We start from the raw sequence: 17986 nt of genomic DNA, 5'->3' as shown, positions 1-17986 counted from the left end.
CCTGGGACTGGGGATTCTGTTCACTTCATTTAACTTGTTATGAAGTTCTTTTTTTTTTTTTTTTTGACGTGTCATCCTTGCACAGGGGCCATGGTAATCTTCTCTGTATTGTTCCAATTTTAGTATATGTGCTGCCAAAGCGAGCACTGTTATGAAATTGTTAAACCGGTGGGCATCAAAAGTCATAGAATGCTTGAGGACCAGGCACGGTGGCTCACGCCTGTAATCCTAGCACTCTGGGAGGCCGAGGCGGGCGGATCCTTTGAGCTCAGGAGTTCGAGACCAGCCTGAGCAGGAGCGAGACCCTGTCTCTACTAAAAAAATAGAAAGAAATTAGCTGGACAACTAAAAATATATGCAGAAAAAATTAGCCAGGTGTGGTGGTGCGTGCCTGTAGTCCCAGCTACTTGGGAGGCTGAGGCAGTAGGATTGCTTGAGCCCAGGAGTTTGAGGTTGCTGTGAGCTAGGCTGATGCCACGGCACTCTAGCCTGGGCAACAGAGTGAGACTCTGTCGCAAAAATAAAATAAAATAAAATAATAAAATATAAAAAAATAAAAAGAATGCTTGGAATAGTGCAGATTCCTACTGAAGCCGTTTTTGGGGGCCTGGGAATCTGTATTTTAGTAAGCTCATCTTGTGGTTCTGATGCCCACTAGAGTTTGAAGATTACTGTAAAGTGGTGGTTTTCAGCCCTGTTGTTCCACAGATTTGTTGAGCACCCAGTTACCTAGAAGTGAGGGTTAAGGCAAGGCAGGACAGGAGGAGTGTCATTAGTTACAAAATACTTTGGAGTTCAAAGCAGGAACAGATCATCATATATTGGGGGTCAGAAAATACTTCACAGTGCTTGAGATGATCCTTAAAGGAGCTCTGTTGTATGGAGGAAACACAATGGACAAAGAATGAGGCGGGGAAGGGAGGGAGGTGGGCAGTGTGGGCTGATTCTGAGTTAGGCAGGAAGCAATTGAGAAAAGGCAAGGCAGGCTGCAGTAGCACTCACAGCATGCAGGGAACTGGAAGATGTTTAGGGGGGCAGTATTTATTAAGCTAGTGGTGATCATGTGTCAGATGCACATTACAAGGAAGATCAACTATCAGCAAGACAGACACTGTCCTTTCTCTCATGGAGTTTCCCATCTGGTAGTGGAAGTAGACTTTAAACAACTAAACACATACATCATTTTGAGTTGCACTATATGCTTGAAGGAGAAGACTAGGGAGGCAGTGGAACAGCTGGACAGTGGAGGGTGTGCCCCTTTCGATGGAAAGGCCTCACCAAGATGGTCCTATTTTTAAATTTCTTTCAGGGTCAGGGTCTCACTCCTTCTCCCAGGCTGGAGTGCAGTGGCTGATCATAGCTCATTGCAAACTCGAACCCCTGGGCTCAAGTGACCTTCCCACCTCAGCCTCTCAAGTAGCTGGGACTACAGGTGTGTGCCACCACACCCCACTGATTTTTAAATTTTTTGTAGAGATGGGGTCTCGCTATGTTGTCCAGGCTGATCTCAAACTCCTGTTCTCAAGTAGTCCTCCCTCCTTGGCCTCCTAAAGCACTAGGATTACAGGGGTGAGCCACCAAGCCTGGTGAAGGTAGTCCTATTGAAGCTGAACTAACCATGTACAAAGTGGAGGGAAAATGTATTCTAAGCATAAAGAATAGCTAGCAAAACAGGCTGAAAGGAGCAACTCAAAAGCTTGAGGCAGGAGAAAATTTGGTGAGTTGGTAGTGTGGCTGTCGTGTTGTGACTAAGGGGTCCCAGATGGCCAGTACAGACCTTGCAGATAGTAGTAAGGCACTTGGACTCTATTTGCAGTGCAATAGTAAGTTATTGAAAGGTTTAAGTTATCTTTTTTTTTTTCTTAAGAGATGGGTCTCACTATATTGCCCAGGCTGGAGTGAGGTGGTTATTCACAGGCTCAGTGGTGCACTCTGCAGCCTCGAACTGCTGGCCTCAAGCTATCTTCCTGCCTCAGCCTCTCAAGTAGCTGGGACTACAGGCTTGTGCCACCATGCCTAGCATTCTTTTTAATTTATATTTAATTTCTATTTTTGTGTAAGTTTTATAAAGTATAGTCTGTATAATATATTCACAGTGTCTACCTAATTTTTCTGAAGGTATGCATTCAGAACGTGTGCAGGCCCTTCTCTCAATGAGAGGATTTTAGGTGATCTCATCCAGGCCCGTATCTTTAATTACAATCTGCATACTTTCAAATCCAGAATTTCTGTCTCCCATCCTAGTCTTTACTGAGCTCCAGATTCCTATACCAGCAGCTTTCAAGGCAGCCCTGAGGCAATAGAGTGTATTAGAGACCTGAAAGAATTCCTGGCAGCTGGCTTGAGAGGGTAAGAGAGGGTGAGAGATGAGGATAGCAGGGCCAAATGGTGGAGGGCCTTGTGTTGAGAAGTTGGACTCTCTCCTGGGGAAAATGGGGAGCCACTGACCCCACTTATATTCAGGGAGGTGGCATGACTGGAGGTGCATTAGTAGAGGACCACAATATTTCATTTTATTTTTAAAAAACTTTTTGGAGATGGGGTATTGCTCTGTCACCCAGGCCGGACTGCAGTGGTACCATCATAGCTCACTGTAGCCTCCAACTCCTGGCCACAAGTGATCCTCTTGCCTCAGTTTTCCAAATCACTGGGATTACAGGCGTGAGCCACTGAATTCGGCATACTTCTTCATTTTAAAGATGAGTAAAATACATTCTCAGAGGGGACCTAATAGTGGCACAAGGGTCCAGTGACAGAGCCAAGGCTAGATCCCCAGGCTCCTACCTCCCAGTCCAGTGCTCTTGCTGCATGTCCATCCTTCATCTCAGGTAGCATCTGGGGCCCAGGGGGAACATCCAGGTAGAGGAGACCCCAAGCATCTGTAACGGCCACCCTCCATATAATGGGATCCCCAATGCTTTAGCTTTGGTTCTGCCAGTGGGCTGGGCTCTTGGGGGACCAAGATAAATAAAGCCTACTTGATAATTGGTCCCCATTATTACTACTGTGATTTTGTTAAGTGAGGTATTTAAGTTAGTTTGGGTGTAGTCAGGTGTGGCACAGCAAGGGACACTCAGACAGAAATGGTGAAAAGATGAAATTTATTACAGACCCAGAGTGAAGAAGTTAGCACACTTCACAGGGCCAGCAGGAAGGAGGGAGCTGTCCAGGACACACATGTTCAACCAGCAGCTGGGCAGCAAAAGAGAGAGGGAGGGACCTGTGTGCTGAAGCTTTGTTGGGGACCAGAGTGTAACCTACTTGGGTTTCCCATGACAGAGTTGGATTGGTTCATTTGAAGGGAGCATGACACTAAGGGGTTACACTATTGGGTAACCACTATTAAGTCACCAGACTTAGAGCAAAAGTAAGGTAGTCAAGTTGTTCGGGGTATAGGCTTACTTATCTAGAACACAAAAGCAGGAAATGGGTGGAGACTGCCTCAAAAGATATAGGTCAAGGGTGACAAGCCAAGGACAGGACAAGAAGATGTATATTGAGGCAGCATTAATATGAACGAGAGTTATGACATTTACTGAACATTTTGGGGAGGTCTTCTCAACAGCCCTGCAGATTAGGGACAGAGAAGCTAAGAGAGATGAAGGAACTTGTCCTCTATTATGCAGCGAGGACCTGGGTAACCTGCGATTCAAACTCTCCTCTGTCCAACTCCCAGAGCTAAGTTTGTTCTTTCTTTTACAAACCAAAATATACATTTCAGCAGTGAAGACAGACCCTTTAAAAAGATAACTTGATGCATTATGTTCAGTGTTACAAGTAGATACTGAGGTGGGTTTGTTTTGCCTTTGGGGACTGGTAAGACTCCAGTGTGTTGCTGGGTTTTCAACATGAATAGGAGTTCACCAGAAAAAAAGGGACAAGACCATATTGGTAACAAGAGGGAAAATTGGAGTGCCTCGGGCCCAGGACTGGGTAGGCAGGTAGGAAAGAGCCAAACAGAGTAAGGGTGGGCCCACACTGTGCAGAAGGGTCTCCCCGGCCAAGTCTGAGTCCACTTTGACTTCTTTCCTCACATCCTACATCCAAGCCATCATCAAATCCTGTTGGCTCAAATACATATCTGGAATCTGACCATTTCCCACCACCTCCCTTGCTATCACCCTGGCCCCAGGTCTAAACCCCCATCATATCTCACCTTTTGCCCTTGCCTACCTACAGCCTACTCTTGACAAAGCAGCCTGAAAGACATGGTATTTCCTTCTAACATGGTATTCCTCAACTGTGGCTACACATTAAAATCTAAGGAATTCTCAACAAGATCCTATGTGTGTACCTCACCCCAGATATTCTAATTTAATTGCTATGAAGTGAGACTCTGGCATAGGTATTTCTTAAAGCACCCCAGATGATTCTAACGTGTAGCCATTGTTGAGAACCACTGTTGCAGTGTGTAAGTCTCAGGTCTCTTTGTCAAACCCTCCAACACTTCCCATCTCAGAATACAATCCAATGGTCTAAAAGGTCTCCTGTGACCTCTCTGACTTTCCCCAGCAAATTCCATTCCAGCAGAACTGGTCTTTTGTTCACTGAACAAGTAAGACACCCTTCTGCCTCAGGGCCTTTGCCCTTGCTCTTCCCTCTGCCTGAAACACTCTTCACCCAGAAGTCTGTATGACTGAATCCCTCTCCTTCAGGATCACCTTGGTGATGCCTTCCTAGTCTGCCCTCTTTTAAATGGCAACGCCTGCCCTCTACTCCCTACCCTCCCTATCCTGCTCTACAGCACTTATCACCATCTGACTTCCCGTTTATTTTAGTTACTTATTATCTGACTCTTCTCAACTGGAATGTAAGCCCCAGGAGGTCAGGAATTTGGTGTTTGTTTGTTTTCTGCTATATATTCCTATCACCTCAGTGCTGTCTGACATATAGTAGGTGCTCACTAAATCTTCACGGGATCACTGAATTTCTGTATGTTTATATGTTTTGGTGGAAGCTAGCTCAAGCTTTGGGCCATGTGGAGTCTGAGGCACTAAGCGATACCAGGGGAGAGGTCAGGCATTTGAGTCTGGAGCAGATGAGGACTCAAGCTGCGGGAGGAGCTGAGCAGCCCTGGGAGAAGGGGCCAGGACAAGTCCAGAAGAACAAGGACATAGGGGCAGACAGAGGCCCCTCCCACCCTCACTTGCTTCTCCCCCTGCTTCTCTTGGCAGCTGACACCTCCATCTGCCTGGTTACTAGACAGGCATCTGGGGTCATCCTTCACTAGTTACCTCCATATCTCACCCCCCAAATCAAGTTCTATATTATTTTTCTTAATACCTCTAACGTCTGCCCCCTCTGTCTGCACTAACACTATGGCAGCCATCCTTTCCCCTAGACTATTGCGCACCTCCATTGTTCTCGACATTGTAGTTTGCAGTTTGAATGATCTTTCTAAAACACATATTTGACCTTCTCTCTTTGTCTTAAAACCTTTTGGTGGGCTCCTTGCTGCCCTTCGGGCCAAATCCCAGCTCCCATGAGGGCCTCTGGGGACGTGGACAGCATCTCTCTAAATTCATCCCTTGCGCAGCCCGGCCAGTAGGCTCCCATGGCTTCCTTGCACCTAGGGACCTCCCTCTGCTCAGGACCCAGACCCCAGAGCTCATCTTGGGGGAAGCCTTTTCTGACCGCGCTACCTCTCTGCCCCACTCCCCCAGGCCTCAACTCACGCACACTCATTACTGACACTGGCGGCCCGTCAACCGCGTGGCGGGGGCGCCTGAAGGAAGTACTGTAATTGCGAGGCGCCTGTGTGGGTCACCACTGCGTCACGGAGAGAGGATGGCGAGGTCGCCCTTGGGAGGTAGAAAGGGAGCCAGGAGCCAGTCCTGGAAGCCAATGAGTGAGTGTGAAGGGTGTTCCGCTGCGTCAGCGAGGCCCGAACCCAGGGCTCAGCACAGCCGGGCCGTGGGAGCGCAGCGCAGGCAGCCCTCGCTTTCCACCAAGGGGCGCTGAGCGCTCCGCGGACCTGGCCGGGGGTCGCAGCGCTGGTGCTTAGCCCGCCGCCCTTCCCCAGCGCTCTTCCTCTCTGGACATCTGCAGTTGGAGCGGAAGGGGCGGGGACGCGGGCGACGCCAAGGAGCGCACAATCCAGGGTCCGCGGCCCCGCGGGACAAGAGGCGGCCTCCTGTCTGCGCAGACGCGCAGCTCAGGCCGAGAGGGGCGGGGCCTGGACGGGTCGAGGGGCGGAGTCAGATTCCGGGCCCACCTCCCAGAACTCCTGAGAGCCGCCGAGTGCTCCGCACCCCGACTGTGCTTAGGGCTTCAGGTGAGCCGGGGCACAGAGGGGTCAGGGAGACCGCCCTCCAGGTCCGGCCGTCGGTCTGACCGCGGGTCCATCTATCTTGCTGTCCGCCAAGAGCCGCCTCCACAGAGAATGGGAGAACAAAGGGAGGGGGCGGTTCTGGGGCCCCTGAGGGAATCCAGGGTCCCAGGTACCCCGCCCCGCCTACTGACACTTTCGGTTTCTTCCGAGTCAGAGGCGCCGCCCGAGAGACCCTGGGCCGGCGCGCAGCTGCCTCTCCGCGTTTGCCTGTCCGTCTTTGTGTCTGTCTCTGTGTCTGTCTGGCTGTTTCCGAGCTTGCCTCCACTTCCAGAACTAAGCCGCCCCGACACCGACATCCCGAAAACTCCAGCCCCTTTCTCATGGCAGGTAAATGCGCGCAAGGCCGGGGGTCTCCGTTATCCCCCCACAGACTTGGGAGCCAGGTGTGGAACACATCCTCCGAGAATGTGCTCGGACTGGCTGGGTGGGGCCCCTCCCTTCCTCCTGGGGAGCCTCCGCCCTGCTCCCCTGCCCCATCTCTCTGCCTCTTCCCGCCACATTTCCCCCGCAGCCTTGCGGGCCATGGGCTGAGGAATAAGGGGATGAGGCCACAGGTCCCTTTCTAATCTAACCCTGCCCCCCCAACAGGCTACTTGTCCCCCAAAGGCTACGCCCCTTCGCCCCCACCTCCCTACCCTGTGACCGCTGGGTACCCGGAGCCGGCGCTGCATCCTGGGCCCGGGCAGGCACCAGTGCCTGCTCAGGTACCTGCCCCTGCACCTGGCTTCGCTCTCTTCCCCTCGCCTGGCCCCGTGGCCCCAGCGTCTGCTGCCCCCTTCTTGCCACTGCCAGGGGTGCCTTCTGGCCTGGAATTCCTGGTGCAGGTGAGTGGGAGGAAGGAAGGGTGACGAGGAGGGGATCTGGGCGTACAGGTGGACCAGCTGATGTCTGCGCTGCCCCTAACTCTGTTTCCAGATTGATCAGATCTTGATTCACCAGAAGGCTGAGCGAGTGGAAAGTAAGTAGGAGGAGTACGTTGGGCCTCATGACGGTGACAGGGATGGTGGGCGCCTAGGCAGGCTGTGTCTGAGTTTCAGTGTCACCCTTGGCAGCGTTCCTAGGCTGGGAGAACTGTAACCGGTACGAACTGCGCTCGGGGGCCGGGCAGCCCCTGGGCCAGGCGGCCGAGGAGAGCAACTGCTGCGCCCGTCTGTGCTGTGGTGCCCGCCGGCCACTGCGTGTCCGCCTGGCAGACCCCGGGGACCGGGAGGTGCTGCGTTTGCTCCGCCCACTCCACTGTGGCTGCAGCTGCTGCCCCTGTGGCCTCCAGGAGGTGGGTGGGAAGGGTGGGGTTGGGAAGAGGCTCTGGTAGGGGGCGGGCCTTGATGGGGCGGGACAATGATGGGGCAGGCCCAGGATGAGGCATGGCTGGGTGGGAGTGGGCAGATGGGGATGGGAGGTTTAGTGAGGGGCCACATAGGTAGGGTTGGGACCAGTGAGAGCTTGGGCCAGGGTGCCCAGGCTGGGCAGTGACCCTGTCTGCTTCCCACTCCAGATGGAAGTACAGGCTCCACCAGGCACCACCATTGGCCATGTACTACAGACCTGGCATCCCTTCCTCCCCAAGTTCTCCATCCAGGATGCCGATCGCCAGACGGTCCTGCGAGTGGTGGGGCCCTGCTGGACCTGTGGCTGTGGCACAGACACCAACTTTGAGGTATCAGGAATACGGGGAGATTCCTGGGATCTTCATAAGCAGGATGGCAGCTTCCATGAGGCAGGATGGCCAACATTAAGGTCAAGATCCTGAGCTCATCAATCCAAATCCACAATGACTCCTACCACATTTGCAGTTTTCCTCCATTGGGAAATAAGGATGGCCCCATGGTCTTATAATAGTATGGCAAAGAGGATTTCATCTTAAGGACCAGTGCTGATGGTTACATACAGCTCCAAGTTGGTGGTGGTAGGGAACCTAAGGCCAGACTGGATTTAGGGTGAAACATGACTTAAGTCTGCCATGGGCTGGGCCTATGTGGCTGCTATGCATAAGTTTGTGAGCCCAGGCCCTGGAGCAAGTGCTAATTTAATGTGTTAACATCTCGTGGCTTGCCCGCCAACCTAGAAGTCCAAATGGCCCCTCCAACCTGATATCCAGGTGATATTCTTCTCACCGTGCATTCCTATCACCAACCCGGAGCCTGGACATCCCAAGTGGTGAGAATTTCAGAGTGAGGCCTGGGAAACACCTTGGTTTGCAGAAGACAAAGGCACTCCACAGATCCTTGGGTCTTTAAGGGATAATTCCCTGTGCATATAAGGGAAAAACAACAGATATAATCCAGTAGACTTTCCAGCACTTCTAATGAGGTGCACTACATAAGGTTACTTGTAAAAAATGAGTCACCTTGGTAGCCAGAGGGAGGTTCTGTGATGGGAACTGGTTGGAAAAGAGATAAGTGGGTGATCCCTAGATGAGAATGTGTAGATTGTGGGGTTCTCATAGTGTCCCTTTTACACAATTATGAATGGTCCATACTTGGGGCTGTACCCTTGGGACTGCAGGGCTAGCTCAGACAGGTCCCGCCTAGCCTAGGACTGGGCTGCAAGAAGTGTGCCAGAGCTGTAGGACCGTGGGGAATAAGGATGGGAAGGACACAGAAAGAAATCACTCCAGTTCTATTCACTGGAGAATGAGCACAGCAAGAGGACCAGGAAGTCACTGTGAGTTACCACCCACATCAGCAGGGCCTGTTGCTGCTGGGCTCAGAGAGGCCAGTGGAAATTGTGGTCCTCGAAGGCTACTTACTGCTTCCCCTCCCCCTAACAAACAGGCTTGTATCCCCTCTGGATCAGGCTTGCATGCAATGCTGTACAGGCCCCCCACCCCTACTTTGCAGAGTAGGGAAAAGGCACTACTTTGGGTAGACAAAGCCTTCTGGGAGTGTGCTTGGCTGGTAGAAGTACAGTCAGGATTTCAGCAGCCTTCCTTGCCCTCTCAGCTAGGGTACTTTGTGCAGGGCACAAACTGCACCCACTGTGGGTGGCAGGGACATTGGGAACAAAAGCAAACCTAGCAAACAGCCATACACTAAGGGGATTAGACTATATCATGCTTCCAGTGCTCCCACCACTGATGTCCATTTATTTCATGCATGGCCTTTGAATAGCAACAGATCAGAGTCTGAATCCTGATTTTTGCTATAGACTCATAGTGTGACGTAGGGTGCCTGCTTCCCCAGCTGTTGCATTCTGTGATGGGAACCAGTTGGGAAAGAGGTAACTGGGTGATCTCTGGCTGGGAAGATTCACTGAGTGTAGAGCCTGCACAATTCACACGTGGCGACTGTGGGAGTGGGATTGGAGGCAGGTGAGATCGGTTACTTTCTCCCCAATTGGGTCCTTCCTCCCTCCCTCCTGACAGGTGAAGACAAAGGATGAATCCCGCAGTGTGGGCCGCATCAGCAAGCAGTGGGGGGGGCTGCTCCAAGAAGCCCTCACGGATGCAGATGACTTTGGCCTGCAGTTCCCGCTGGACCTGGATGTGAGGGTGAAGGCTGTGCTGCTGGGAGCCACGTTCCTCATTGTGAGTTGGCTGCCCTCCCTCTCCTCCTGCTTCTCTGCTGTCGTATGAAGCTTTGTGTGCTTCCTGGCCTCTTGCTAGGAGAAAGTTAGGGCTAATGTTATGGGGGGTTGAGGTTCCAGACTTGGGTTGTGAGAGTTGAGCTAGGCTGGCCCAGCAGATCTCCTGTTGACTGAGGCCTCCCCTCAGGACTACATGTTCTTCGAGAAACGAGGAGGCGCTGGGCCCTCTGCCATCGCCAGTTAGAAGCCACCTCGGTGTGAGGAGACCATCACCTCAACCAGAACTCAAGATGGTCACTTGCCCTGGCCTGGCCCCTCCTCAGAGGCAGCCCCTTTCCTCCATGTGCACTGCAGGGGACAGACGGGAGGCCCATCCCTACCCTACTCCCTGGCCTCCTCCCCTGTGGTACCCACAGAAGAGTATGTATGAGAACCTGTCCCCTGCTACCTCCCACCACTGTCTCCTAGCAGTCCCTCAGCACACAGGCATATCGGCTTTCAAACTTCCCCTACCCACTCCCTCTTGCCCCCTTCTGGGGGCCTCTGGAACCCAGGACTTGGGTTTTACAGTTTTGTGACAGGGCTGGGTGGGGAAGGGCAAGCGGCACCAAAGATGGCAGACATAGCCACCTGCATCAGCTTGGCCAATTAGCTCAGCCTCAGACTATGGCACTTTGAGGGGGTCCCCACCTCCCTACCAACAGCTTTAGGGGCAGGGCCCCAGTGCCAATTTCCTTTCCCCCTTGGGCCCTGCCCACAGCTGGTGCTTGCTGCAGCTTCCTGTGCCTTATTTAACCACCCTTTCCTTCCCTTGCCCTAGGAAGGAGGCTGCATCTTTGTATGTTATATTCATATAAACTTTGTAACTTTTTGGACGTTGGAAGATGTATGTGATGGGGGAGGGTAGAAGAAAGAGTTGGTGTGGAAAGAAACAAAGGGAAATGTGACAGCTGAATTTGGGCAGGGGCTGGCCTGCCTCATAATCCATGCTACCAGGATCAAATGTTCTTGAGTCCAACAGAGCAATTGTCATCTCCTACAATGGCCCTGGGCCATGTGTCCCAAGTCAGTGTGGCTGCTTCCATTATCCAGGATGACTGCTTACAGAGTTCAGGGTGGTAGCTGATGACAGTTCAGGGTGGGTGTTCCCATGGTCCAGTGTGGCCACTTCATCATTCTCTGTAGCGAGTAGAAGCTTCGTCTGGATAGGATATATAGCAGCTCTTTCCTCCAAGTCCTCCTCTTGTTTGGGAGTGTGGTGGGCAGAGTGGATTAGATCCTTCTTGGCCTAGCCAAAGGAGCTTGAGCACTCAGAGGCCAAGGGGCAGGGTAGGCAGGAGACATTTGTCAGTGTCTGACCCAGGGCTCCTCTTCTACCACCCATAGCAGGTGGGATTTCCCCAGGTGGGAAAGTCTGCCCCTGTCAGGACCTTGTTCTGGTTCTGCTTGGTCCCACATGGCCAGGCCCTGAGGGGCCCAGGCTTTCCATGCTGGTGTACATGCCCAGGGAAGCAGAGCTCAGTGCCGGGCTAGGACATAGCGGCTGGCAGCTGAGAGGTCCCACTGGTAATGCTCCAGGATGCGCCGGCAGTCAGCTCGGGACCGGCTACTAAGGTAGAAGAGCTGGTCTACCTGCGGGTGCAGCAGAGAGGGCAGCTGACCACTAGGTGTCAGGGGTAGGAGAGGAGGTAGTCGGAGAGAAGGGTCTGGCTTTACCTTGAGGCTCCGGATGGCAGACTCCACATCTCCCCCAGTGGCTCTTAGTGCTGCCTGGCACTCCTGGTGGGTGACTCCATGTACGCTGAGCTCCATCTGTGGGAGACAAAGCTTTATTTAGGCTCCTGCCCCAGCCTGTAACCCCTTCTGGACTACAGTGGCCACTGCAGTGAGACCTCACCTCTATAATCTTCCTTTGCAACTCAGGGTTGGCCAGGAGGGCTCCAGTGGAGACAGAGGCTTTAGTGGCTCCAGGCACTCCCATGGGGTGATTGGGGGGGGGTTCTCTTTTGGGCCAGGGAGGCCGCTCCCTAGGGGGCTGGCCGGGCTGAGAAGAGCTGGAGGCGAAAGGCAGGCGTGGAGGCAGGCCTGGGGGTCCCTGGGCCACAGCTCTGGCTTGTCGAAGTTCAGGGGGGCTTGAACCACCCCCTGTGGGGCGAGTGGCCAGGGACAGAACTGACTCCAGACTCTTGGAAATGCCTGTACAGTTGAAAAAGAAACAGCTTGAGAGGAGGCACAGATGCTAGGTCCTGCCTTCTTCTTGCTCTCTGTCTTACCTGTGCTAAGCTGGATGGTTTTGCAAACAAATGCAGATAAGCTAGCCAGCCCTGCCCTCAGGACAATCCACACATTAGATGGGACAGTAAGAAGATAGGCGTGCAAATGGACACCAAGGCCTAGGCAGCTGAGGGCCCAAATAACTGAGTGCTCAGGGTCCAAGAGTGGGGAGGTTCTGTTCAGTAGGGAAGGCAGAGTGGCTTCCTGTCTCTTAAGCTCTCACAGTATAGCTAGGATGCCAATGGACAGAATTTGGAGGAATGAAATCATACATGCAAAGGCATGGATTAGGGGCAGGGGGCACAAATGGAGGGCTGTTCTGGATCTCCTCAGAGACTGTGGAGTCCCACCGTGCCCACCTTTCATCCTGTGTAGGGGAATGTTCATTCTCTGGCCCCGTGCTGGGGGTAGATCCCGAAGCTTTTCCTTCTTTCTGTCCCTGTCAGAGAGTGATCCAGTTCATCCTCAACACCACCCCTCTCCACCACACATACCAATGTTCTCCCTCAAAGAAACTCTCCGGGACACCTAGGAGACCCAGGTGGAAGCTCTAGCTGGGAGGCAAGTCTAGGATCACCTCCAGCTTCCACTCTGGTCCTGTCCCCAAGCTTCCGTTCCAGATGAGTTGGTAGACTTGGTCCCCCCAGCCCAGCCCTATCCCCCACGCTTTCAGGTCCTCACCCTTCTATGCTTCCTGGGGGTTGCTCTCCCTGGGCAGGGGAGCCTCTGTGCACTGGACAGGCAGCTGGCGAGCCCGCCAAGTCTGTCAGCATCACTGCCGAGGCTGGGAAGCTGCCCACTTTGAAGGTGCGACCATTCTGGCCCTTCCAGATTGTGGAGTTGGGGCTGTGGGAAGAGGAGCTGGTGAATGGGATGGGACAAGAGGAAGAGTGGGGTCTGGGCTGCAGCCCACAGTGAGCTCACCAGGCTGTGTGCCTTGGAGCTGCATCTGTCTGCAGGCAGGAAAGCCTCTCCCTGATGCAAAAGTGCTCTGTGAGCCAGCAGCAGCCCCAGCAGGGAGGCCAGGACTGTGCTGGAGCTCTCAGGGCCCAGTGGGGAGATGAGGAGAAGAGACAGAAGATCGGGGTTCAAGGAGTTGGGGAGAAGCAGAGAGGCGGCCAGGAGTCAGGAAGGATTGGAGGGCATCCTCCTCCTGGGGCTGCTTGGGAGGTACGGGGCTGTCACCTGCCCTCGATGATGGTGATGAGATCACCCGGCTCCATCCTCAGGGCACCTGGCTCTGTGACATCCCTTACACAGCGTCCCTCAGAAGGCCAGGCCTATGAACACAGGAGGAAAGGGTGGTTGAGCTTGTGGCCTCAGTCAGAATGGGAACATGGAAGAAAGAAGACTCCCCTCTGTGCACCCACCAATCAAACCCACAGCACATATGTCCTCTGTGCTGGGCCCAGGGTGGGACTCTTCTTGTCCCCTTGTTGTGATCCGGTGGGGGAGGTAGACCTGGATTCCATGCCAAGCTGTACACTGCACAGGGTTCAAGAGCAACAGAGAAGGGCCCTATCTCTACCTAGAGCTTCACAGCCACTGTCGCCTACCTGGTCCTCTCATCCTCAGCATCATCCCTCTCGTCCATTCTTGCACCACCCCGGAGTGATATAATGTGCAAAGCTGGCTTGTGACTCCCCTGCTCAATACCCTTCCATATCTCCCAAATGCCCTCAGAGTAAAGACTAAACTTTAACAGTAGAGTGTAGTGATTTAGGGAACAGCCCTGAAGTCAAATTGATTGGTTTAAATCCAACTCCTCCACTTACTGTATGACTTTAGGCAAGTCACATAAACTGTCGGTGCCTCAACTGCCCCATCACTAAAATGGAGATAATAATTACCGCATCGGATGGCTGAGAGGATGAAACGAGTGAATCTGCATAAGGATCCACATAAAGCACGCAGTGTGGTACCCTACACAGGTCGAGAGCTGTACCGGTTAGCCAGCATCACCTGCCATGCCTTGGAAAACCCTCCAGCAAGCAGCCCCTGCTCACTCTGCCGCCACATTGCTTCCATTTCCCCCTCCCATGCTGAACTCTTCCTCTGCCTGTCAAACACCCCCTGCCACCTACTGGTCTCTCCTCTGTGCCCTTTTCTGGCCCAGACACAGACCATAGTCTCCCAGACTGCATCTAGGTAGCCCCAAGCTGCCTCCCCACGGCTCTGAGCTCCCTGCAGGTGGGGACTGAATGTGTTTTTCTCAGAGCTGGGTCCCAGAGCCCGGCACTGGCATCTGGATATGTTAGTCTTGTGCATGGAACCCTGGGACAGAGAATGAAGGAAAGAGAGACTGTATCTGAGGAGATGGGGGTCCCCACCTCTTGGAGAAGCCCCTCCAGTTGGGAAAAGCTAGGCCGGTCAGCAGGGTGGAGGGCCCAGCAGCGCAAGGCGAGTGCGTAGAGGGCCCTGGAGCAGAGGGGAGGCCTAGGCAGCCGGGCTCGGTCCTTCTCCAGCCTCTGCAGGATGAGGTACGGCGGGACCCCGGCCCAGGGCTCCTCGCCCTTGGAGAACATCTCCCACAGCGTCACCCCAAACATCCACACGTCTGAGGGAGATGAGAAGGCTCCCTGGCGCAGGCTCTCTGGGGCACACCTGCGGAAGGAAGTGGAGATGAAGGGGGCCGGATATGTGCCCCTCGGAGCTCATCTTCCACTGAAGGCCCCCGCTCCCTGTGTTTCCAAAGTCCTCAAAAGTCCTCCTTTCCAAGGGCGACAACCCTTCTTGTCCCAGCCTAGCTGCCTAGCCGCTGCCCTCCAGACCCACCCAGCTCGAGCGCCCCGCCCTCACCAGGCGTAGGGGATGGGGCGGGGCCCGCCCATGACGTAGCGGCCCCGGGCACCGCCCAGCGGCCGCACCAGCCCGAAGTCCGCCACTTTGATGGTGCGTGGCGAAGCCAGCAGTAGGTTGCGTGTCGCGAGGTCTCGGTGCACTAGCCCGCGGGACCCCAGGTACGCCATAGCCCCCGCCAACTGCCGCAGGAAGAGGCAGAGCAGGGTCACGGGCAGTGCGGGTGTCGGAGCCGGGGCCGTCAGGCGCGCGTGCAGGGAGCCTAGTGGTGCCAGCTCCATCACCTGTAGGAGCACAGCGCCTCGTGAGCTGGGTCCGCCCCGTGGGACTCTGACCGCCCACCCTCCTGCCGCACACCAGCCCCGGGGCTATGCGGGGAACCAGCGTGTGGATCTGCTCACCATCTGCAGAGGCTGGCCCAGAACAAGGCCGTGCAGACGCAGCACATGTGGGTGCTCCAGGTTCATCATGACCGACACCTCTCGAAGAAAGTCCCCCAGCTCTGTGCCCACGGGGCCTTCGGGACCTACCCGGAGGGACTTGACAGCCACTGGGACCTGGAGGCGGGGGAGCACCGTCAGGCACATTGGGGAACCACCACGCCAAGACAAGAGCACAGAGGGCATGAGGAACAGAGGGGGCAGCTGGGCTAGGAACCCAGGATGAGGTAGGGTCCCTGGACACTCACAGTCTGGCCACTGGGCAGTGTCCACAGCCCTCGGTGCACCACGCCAAAGCAGCCTGAGCCCAGCAGCTCCCCCCTGCATACAGCACCCTCTGGGATCAGACACTTAAGTCCACCTTCTGGCTCAGGGAGGCACGGCGGTCTGTTTGAGGGCGGGGTGGACTCCTGCTCTGGGGCAAAACCTCCAAGGATCTGAAACAGGGGTGGGAAATCAGGTGTGCAGAACCCTGCATCCCCCTCCAGCCACCTGGCCCACCTCATTCCCAGGCTTAAGCTGCCTTCCAACCCCGGACAACACGTACCTTGTAGACCCAGTTCTTAGGCTTGAGCCCTGAACGGTGCCTCTTCAGAGCTTCAGCCAGTCTGCGCTGGGCTGGGGAGGACAGGGCAGAGAGAGATTTACAGGCAAGAAAAGGGGTGGGGGAGACAGGCAACTGATAGGCTGGGGAAGGAGAGACCAGGGTCTTGAGGCAGGGGTCCCTCACCAGGCCGGCCCATGCCAATGCCGTCCAGGTCCTCAGGCTTTACAAAGTCGAAATGCTCTGGCCGAGTGACGTTAAGCTCCTCAAGGATGGGCCGGTAAAACTGGGCCAGCTGGAGGTCCCGGAGCAGCCGCAGTAGCCACAGGGAGCCTGCCTCAGGGAGCATGTCTGGAGAAGGAATCCCTAAGGACGATGGCATTCCCTTTCAGATGTATAGCCCAGGGTAGGCACCTGAGACATGCAGACACCAGAGACAGGGTCTCCAGCTCCACCCGAAAGCCATCAGAAACACTCAGGTACGGAGGGAGGGACGCATCAGCCAGCCAGGAACCCTGCCATTCACACACACAAACCCCAGGTAGAATGCGCCCCATGCCAAGGCCTCCAGATACTCTACCCCTTACCACTGAGTAACCTGTCCTCCTCACACCTGAGGTTTTAGTACACTGCCTGCTCATACTAGACTCCAGGTGTGGTGCCTTCCTCAATCCTGAGATATGGCACACTCCCTCTGTACCCAGGACACCAGATACAGAACCTTTTTAGACCTGAGCTACACTGTTGCACACACTCACTCCTGAGACACCTCCCCTCCTCCGACATGAGACATTTTTGCCTGCCGCACACACAGTGAAGATGCCCAGATATGCTAACTACTCCATACCTCAGACAAGTAGGTAGACTCGGGCACACACATACAAAGGTATGCTGCCTCCTGCACTCTGCTACCTATGCACATACTGAGACCCTCGGATATGCTGCAAAACATGCCCTCTCAAAGCTGAGACATCCCAGCATGGGGCTACAAAATGCCCAGGCTGAATGCCACATGCCTCTCACATCTGTGTACTTGAGACACCATAGTTCACTGCCTCCAAACACCAAAGATACCCACACACACAACACACAAGACACCAACGTCCAGTGTCCACACATACCATACTGCTGCTCAACCCAGAGACAGACACCCAGCCTCATTGCCTCTTATACACTTGAGGCAGCGACATTTGAAATGAAATCGGGCATTTGCCATGGGCCGCTAAGCTTAGGTCCTGCCTAGAGAGCCACCTAGGCTACCGGGTGCACAGTCCCGTCCACACCCACCTCTCAGCTCCAGGTGTAGATCCCTGCCGGCAGCCTGAGTCACTCAATCTAACTTGGCTTCAAGGCAACTCCACCAACCTTTGTTAAACAAGCCTCTAGGAACTGCACGTACTGGCTGCCCGCACAAACACTCTCACACACACCTGGACTCTCCCGCCCCCCCTTAAGTGGAGGCCCCGACGCGGGGCCCAGTTGGAAACGCGGAGATGAGAGATGGGCTAGGAACTGGGCGCGAGCAGGGGGCAGGGAGGAGAAGGCCCGGGACGCTGGGAGACCCGCAGGTGAGGCGGGGAGGGGAAAGCGTGCAGGAGGGAGACGGGAGGAAACGCGGCCGCGGAAGGGAGGGACCCGGGCAGAGGACGGGAGGCCCGGCATCCCGCGGATGCACCTCAGGCGACGGCTACTCACCTGCCCGCCCCAACCCGGGGCGCGCGGCTCGGTCCCGACCCTCACCTGGCGAAGGCGGAAGCGGCGGCTGCGGAGCCGCCCAGGTTGCCCGGACTAAATCCCGAGAAGGGCGGGACAGGAGTAAATTCCGGGGAGGGCGGGGACCTGGCGGCTGGCCAGGGGCTGGCAAAGGCCGCACCTCCAATTCCCTGGTAAGACTCCGTGAGGGTCACAAACGCGACTGGCGGCCCCTTTCTCCTCCAGGCCCGATCGACCCCCAGAGCACAAGGACCCTGGCTTGCCCTGTCCTTTGCTCGCCTTCCTTCACACTGTCTTTCCAGCCTTCTCCGAAGAACTTTCCACTCCTTCCCAGGCTTCGCTCCTCCGTGTCCTGTCCCC

General features: G+C 54.9%; 2 protein-coding genes and 1 non-coding gene across 4 annotated transcripts; 1 reads left to right on the top strand and 2 right to left on the bottom strand.

Annotated features, from left to right (window-relative positions):
• Window positions 1-39: 39 nt before the first annotated feature.
• On the bottom strand, window positions 40-147 carry LOC123621329. Its single transcript, XR_006729065.1, has one exon. It is a non-coding gene; the product is annotated as a U6 spliceosomal RNA (small nuclear RNA).
• A 3407-nt stretch (window positions 148-3554) lies between these two features.
• Window positions 3555-10731, top strand: PLSCR3 (phospholipid scramblase 3). 2 transcript variants are annotated; one of them, XM_045570091.1, is made up of 8 exons: window positions 3555-6274; window positions 6486-6658; window positions 6920-7155; window positions 7247-7289; window positions 7384-7604; window positions 7827-7988; window positions 9696-9857; window positions 10044-10731. In XM_045570091.1, the coding sequence occupies exons 2-8, from the start codon at window positions 6652-6654 to the stop codon at window positions 10098-10100; spliced, it is 888 nt and encodes a 295-aa protein (XP_045426047.1). In that variant the 5' UTR covers window positions 3555-6274; window positions 6486-6651; the 3' UTR covers window positions 10101-10731. The 2 variants fall into 2 exon arrangements, with proteins under 2 accessions (XP_045426047.1, XP_045426048.1); XM_045570092.1 differs by having other exon boundaries at window positions 6482-6658.
• TNK1 (tyrosine kinase non receptor 1) lies at window positions 10696-17701 on the bottom strand. The gene is made up of 13 exons (XM_045570090.1): window positions 17609-17701; window positions 16100-16279; window positions 15917-15987; window positions 15618-15806; window positions 15331-15486; window positions 14930-15213; window positions 14461-14734; window positions 13316-13410; window positions 12812-12976; window positions 12490-12569; window positions 11754-12052; window positions 11573-11668; window positions 10696-11488 (listed from the first exon to the last, which is right to left on the bottom strand). The coding sequence occupies exons 2-13, from the start codon at window positions 16260-16262 to the stop codon at window positions 11375-11377; spliced, it is 1986 nt and encodes a 661-aa protein (XP_045426046.1). The 5' UTR covers window positions 16263-16279; window positions 17609-17701; the 3' UTR covers window positions 10696-11374.
• Between the last annotated feature and the right edge of the window lie 285 nt (window positions 17702-17986).

This window comes from Lemur catta, chromosome 15 (assembly GCF_020740605.2).
Source record: "Lemur catta isolate mLemCat1 chromosome 15, mLemCat1.pri, whole genome shotgun sequence".
NCBI lineage: Eukaryota > Metazoa > Chordata > Mammalia > Primates > Lemuridae > Lemur > Lemur catta.
This window is presented reverse-complemented; position numbering and strand designations above follow the sequence as displayed.